This window comes from Acipenser ruthenus, chromosome 9 (assembly GCF_902713425.1).
Source record: "Acipenser ruthenus chromosome 9, fAciRut3.2 maternal haplotype, whole genome shotgun sequence".
In the NCBI taxonomy this organism is placed as follows: Eukaryota; Metazoa; Chordata; class Actinopteri; order Acipenseriformes; family Acipenseridae; genus Acipenser; species Acipenser ruthenus.
This window is the reverse complement of record NC_081197.1, coordinates 59657576-59663732: the sequence shown is the minus strand read 5'-3', so window position 1 is coordinate 59663732 and position 6157 is coordinate 59657576. Positions and strand designations below refer to the sequence as shown.

General features: G+C 36.4%; 1 protein-coding gene across 3 annotated transcripts in view; it reads right to left on the bottom strand.

Moving 5' to 3' along the window:
• Positions 1-2515: 2515 nt before the first annotated feature.
• Positions 2516-6157, bottom strand: part of LOC117406380 (P protein) — a 107351-nt gene continuing 103709 nt past the window's right edge. For all 3 annotated transcript variants that reach the window (XM_059030368.1, XM_059030367.1, XM_059030369.1), the window contains one exon: positions 2516-3006. In XM_059030368.1, the coding sequence (XP_058886351.1) occupies positions 2919-3006 (88 nt within the window). In that variant the 3' untranslated portion in view covers positions 2516-2918. The remainder of the gene's footprint in view (positions 3007-6157) is intronic.

Here is a 6157-nt window from a genome sequence, read left to right as displayed (position 1 = left end):
TCTGTTCACTCACTTTGCATTTAGTTAATTGATAAATATAATCTATTAACATGTCTATTTTTGAAAGCATTCTTACTTTACAGCATTTTTTCACACCTGCCTAAAACTTTTGCACAGTACTGTGTGTATATATATATATATATATATATATATATATATATATATATATATATATATATATATATATAGACAATGTATATGTACAGTATTAGCTTGAGATCCAGCTTCAGAGATCCAGCTACAGTGGCATACTGTTTATTATTGTGTGGCATAAATGAATATTAAATATAGATATGCAATTGCATATTAAATTAATACAACATTAATATTTAATAAATATGCAATAGCTGGTTTCTTGTTAAATGTTAAAGGAATGTCGATTGAAAATGTAATTGCATATCACGTCCATTTTATATTACGTTTTGTTACCCTTGAAAATATGTAAGAATTTCCCATTGTTTACATGTTTTTAATTGAAAATACAGTTAATCTGACTTAAATGTTAATGGAAAGTAACAAGGAATAATTGAATGTAAATGTAATATCAATTGCATATCCACTAAATATTAATTTAACATTAATTTAATATGCAATTGCATATCTATTTAATATTAATTTATGCCACAGATTATAAAGCGTTACCGACTCAACTCCATTCAATATTTGTAAAACATTTCCAAGACTTCATACACAAATCATTCAAAAGGATTTGCGTATTTTCTTAAAATAGACAATGCTCTGGGACAAATCAGGGAAAAAAGCCTGTGTCATGTATTTCCTCCCCCATTCCCTGTGACCAATGATCATTTCTTGAGAACCATTTCAATGCCTTGCAGAAGTCACATGACTGGGTCATCATCTACACACAAGCAGACAGAAGACTTTGATAAGACAACTTGTTAATGTACAGATCAAAACAGCAGCCATTTCCAATATTTTTTTTTAGCTGGCAGTTAGACGAATGAGACAGGTTCCAAATAGCTGCTATAGGTGCAAAGGAGGTTTAGTGTCGCCCACGTAATCCCATTTGTTAAATAATAGCACCTGAGTAATGTTGAACACCACACTTCACTCACGCTGTGGACAAACACACCCTGCCAGCCTTTCTGGAGACACCCCCATGCTAGCGACTATCAGAATACTTGGAACAATGACCTTTCACAAATACATTGGTGCAGTACAGCCGAGCATCTTTAAATCTGTTTCACTTACAACAGGTCCGCAGGAAAGATCTGCTTCCATTCTAAAGATAAACACAGTTCAATCATCCAGAAATGCCTTTGATGTAATGAGATGGATTACAACTGTATGAAACAAAACAGAATGCCACCATCTAGCATAGAAAACAAAACCATGAGTACTGTATGTTATCTAGAATTGTTTATTTGGTTAGAAAGCAAGTTCCTGAAATTGAATTCCTATTCAGCTATTAGTTACACCTTTATCATTATTTACTTTGGGTGTCTTTGGTTGAACTAACTGCCAGTTCTTTCAAGATTACCTTCATGAAGTTGTGCACACAAGTGATTCACTTCCACAAGTAGTATAGCCACTTATTACAATAAAAATATATATTTATATATGTGTATATATTAAGTTTGTGATTTAAATGCCTTTAAAAACCTTTATCGCCATCAGAACCCACAAAACAAACACTGCAGTCCTGCTGCTTGTACCATATTATCAACCAGCACCCAAGTGGATAGGACTTGATTTACAGGTTTGGGTCAAGTTATTTATAGATGGAAACTAATAAAGGCTCTAATATTGAGCCTGAGCAGCAAGGGACTGAAAAAGTTTGCTTGTGCTTGGTTAGATAGTGCATTTTACCAGCTGCAGGAGTTGTGTTTCACAAGTGTTTTTGTTTCACATGAAATAAAGGAGCCCGGTGCTTGTGTTTGAAGGGTTTCATATTGTTATTCACACAAACTATTGAATTTCAGATGCAATTATTTATCAAAACCTTTCCCACATTTGTATTTTTTGTGAACCATTTTGACATTTTTATAAAATATGCTTCAGCATAATCACCTGAGCATTGAAAGTAATTTTCTTTCAGACATTTATCATTCTTGGCTGTTTGGCCTACACTGAGTAAATCAAAAACGTACTTTGTTAATAACATCTCAGTAAGCACTTGCTAAGCTACTGTACATTCATAATTAATCTAGAGCTGCTGCTGCCCTTTTTAACATGTCTAGGGGTACTGTGTTAATGTAGTTAGTTTATTAATTTGAGTTTGTCTGTTACTTTATGTTTATAGTTTATTATCATACACTTGCCTATTGCTTAATATTTATTAGTAATAAATATGTATTTATTTATTGATTCATATTATGTCTTGTGGTCAACGCTGTGTTAAAGAACACTTGGGCTAAGAGAACACTTTGCTTGCATCCCGAGGGTATTCTCTTAACTGTTTATAGAGAACACTTTGCTTGTTTCTCGAGGGTGTTCTCTTAACTTCTCTCCTCTCCTGCTGCACATCATATATCAAAAAACAAACAAACATGAATTCACATTGTATGCATTTATTGTTGTCAGCTCTTCAGTAACCGCAGAACCACAGCATATATGCTAGCATTTCTATCATAAACAGGTTTTCCAGGGCTAAACATGAACTGTAACAGTGAAACATCTCCCAAGCATCTGATAGTATTCAATGCTGCAAGGCAAGTTTACAAAATAATACAAATGAAATGTGCTCCTAGAACAAAGAGCATTCCCTTGTGGTGTTATTCCACACACATGCATTACACGCGCACTTAATCACTGTATGTTGGAACGTGATCAAGTGTCGGGTTGCCCATCGTTTTAAAACTGAGCTGCAAACTCTTTTTTCCAGTGATTGATCAAGCTCTATTCATGGCGACGATGAAAACAGAAGCAGAGCTCTTTGGTCCAAGCATGTGGGCGAATTAGGAGTTCCATCCGAGTGCAACGTGAATGACCAGCAGATAGCACATACCGATGGAGGTGGACACAAGCATCATTGGAAACCCCAGCCTGAAATACAAAGGACAGTGGAATATCTCTATTACAACCACCACAGGGAGCCCCAGGGTCTTCATAGGGACTTGAAACAGACTGTACAACTACAGCTATGAAGACTGCCCTGAAGACATACGATTTCCAATGGATTTCAAACCAACATTTATTACAAATGGATTACCCCTAACACACACACACACACACACAGCATTATGAAATTAAATTGCAGGGGCTGCTATTTGTGTATCAGAATACTTCTCTAATATAGATTATACGGCTAAGTGACATAGTAAATAAAAAACACAAGCATCGAAGCACTTGGGTGTACATCATCACAGATTTGAGCATAAAGATCAGTTTTGCAATCCTATAAACACAGATCATGTACAGACTTGTGTGTCTTGTATTGCTATTTAATCATTTGACATTTCACAAAACAAAGTATATGTACAACAAAAAAAGAAAAGAAAATCCTGTATGCTTTGCTGTTAATGGAAGAAGCTGCCAATCTGAGCAGTTATACATATGAATTGTAAATGAATTTCAGAAGCAGAACTATATTCAGCTGTATTTGACAGACAAAGAAGAATTAGGGGGGGCTTGATTCAAGTCTTAAAATGTTAACCCAAGTTTGACCTCAAAACACAGGAACACTACAGTAGATAAACTCTTGAGGACTACAGAATGTGCCCCAGCACACACTGGGTGCCTCAATGCTGTCATTAACACTGCAGACAGTCTCTGTGAGGGGGAATCCAGAACGGTTTCCAGTGTTCAAGTATGTTCTGGAGCACAAACATGTTGGGCTTGTCAAACCAAGGGACGTCCGAGGGAAAGTCAGTACAGAATGAATATTTATAAGATAAAACTACATTATCCGGGGAATATACTTTAGCAGCAAGACAAACACCTCGACACGTTCTCTGTGAGACAATGCAGCTGCACAGCTAGAGATAAGCTGCAGGAAACTGGCATGAAACTGTTCACTGCACATTCCTAGAACCAAATGTCTTCTCGTTAGGGTTATATTTATTCACTGTATAATTTTCTTTAGGGTTAGGGTCGAGATTCAGAATTATAGAAGTCATGTTGTCGTCATTAATCAATCTGAGCCAATCGAAGCGCTGCATTTTATTCACAGCATATATATGTAGAGGTGCTCTGTCACGACACTGTGCAGTGCAACAAAACAGGCCGTCCAGTTCGGGAGCCCTGTGTTTGAACACATATCTCCATAACACAATCAGCATAACAGATTGAGCAAAGAATCAACATCATTATACAAAAATACATGCGATTTACAACCAAACGTATGCATTTGCTGCATTTCAGAAACGTACCCTGTGACTACACTATGTAACATTGAGTTCATACTGTGTACACGTCTTGCAAAACCACTGGAGAATCTACAATCACCTCAATCAGGGTTACGGTATTTATGCAGAGGGTGTCTCAGGAACATCTGGGAAGACAATTATAACTAGCATGGAAGTGCTCTGCCTCTACACTGCAACACACCAAAAACATGTCTAGCTCTGTCAGAGCTCCACACAGCATGGAAGTGCTCTGCCTCTACACTGCAACACACCAAAAGACATGTCTAGTTCTTTCAGACACTGCTTGAGGGACATAAGATCATTCATTCCTTTTGAAAAGACTCTTCTCCTGTATCTGTGAGCGTTTAAGAACCCAGATAATTGTATTATTATTATTATTATTATTTATTTCTTAGCTGACACCCTTATCCAGGGCGACTTACAATTGTTACAAGATATCACATTATTTTTTACATACAATTACCCATTTATACAGTTGGGTTTTTTACTGGAGCAAGCCAAGTTAAGCACCTTGCTCAAGGGTACAGCAGCAGTGTCCCCTACCAGGGATTGAACCCACGACCCTCCAGTCAAGAGTCCAGAGCCCTAACCACTACTCCACACTGCTGCCCCATTAAGGTAACAGCAGGAATAATGTGCTGCTGTTTGCATGTGAGGCCCTATTTTTTCCTGCAAATTCTTGCTATACGTTAATACTATGTCATTGACTCATGTGGGGTCCAATCTGTTTGCATGTGCTACAGCGACGTGATTTATCAACTGCTTCCCATTGTCCGGTGGCACTTCACCGGCATGATCCCCACCAATGAGTGGACATGGGAAGAAAGCACCTGATGACCAATTATATATCCATCACTGAAAAGCTAATCCAATATCACTCAACAGTATTCAACAAGTTAAAAGAAATCACTTGGCACAATTATAAAATGTGGCCTTTTCATTTACAATGAACCTGGTCGTTTTACATATCCATTTCCTAAACACTACCCATTCACAGCAGGACTACACTCGCCAGAATTATAAAATGAACCTGGTTGTTTTACATATCCATTTCCTCTAGAGGTGTCTGTGGGGGGGGGGAAAAAACTGCTTGCCTTTCATGTTCTAAAAATATGCTTTGAAAGCATCTGTTACTAATATGTTTTCAGTACTCTGGGCATTAATGATCAGTAAATGCCTTTATCTTCCTTTATACATCACATTATCTATTGAAAGAAAGAAAGAAAGAAAGAAAGAAAGAAAGAAAGAAAGAAAGAAAGAAAGAAAGAAAGAAAGAAAGAAAGAAAGAAAGAAAGAAAGAAAGAAAGAAAGAAAGAAAGAAAGAAAGAAAGAAAGAAAGAAAGAAAGAAAGAAAGAAAGAAAGAAAGAAAGAAAGAAAGAAAGAAAGAAAGAAAGAAAGAAAGAAAGAAAGAAAGAAAGAAAGAAAGAAAGAAAGAAAGAAAGAAAGAAAGAAAGAAAGAAAGAAAGAAAGAAAGAAAGAAAGAAAGAAAGAAAGAAAGAAAGAAAGAAAGAAAGAAAGAAAGAACTCAGTTTGCATTCCGTATTTTCTGATTAGAGGAAACATCCAAGATATCTGGTACTACACCTTATATATTCAGTATTATAAATCCCTACCTACGAGTACCCCTGACTCTGCAGCACAGAGAATACAGCACTGTGTTTTTTGCATCATTAATGTAGATCTGATTTGGGTACACTACAGCTGTAGCCAAAGGTTTTGCATCCCCCTATATAATTAACAAGTTTTGCTTCATAAAGTTGAATAAAATCTGCTGAATAATGCTACATTAACATATTTAATTACATACCGCTTTGTATGTGACATTTCG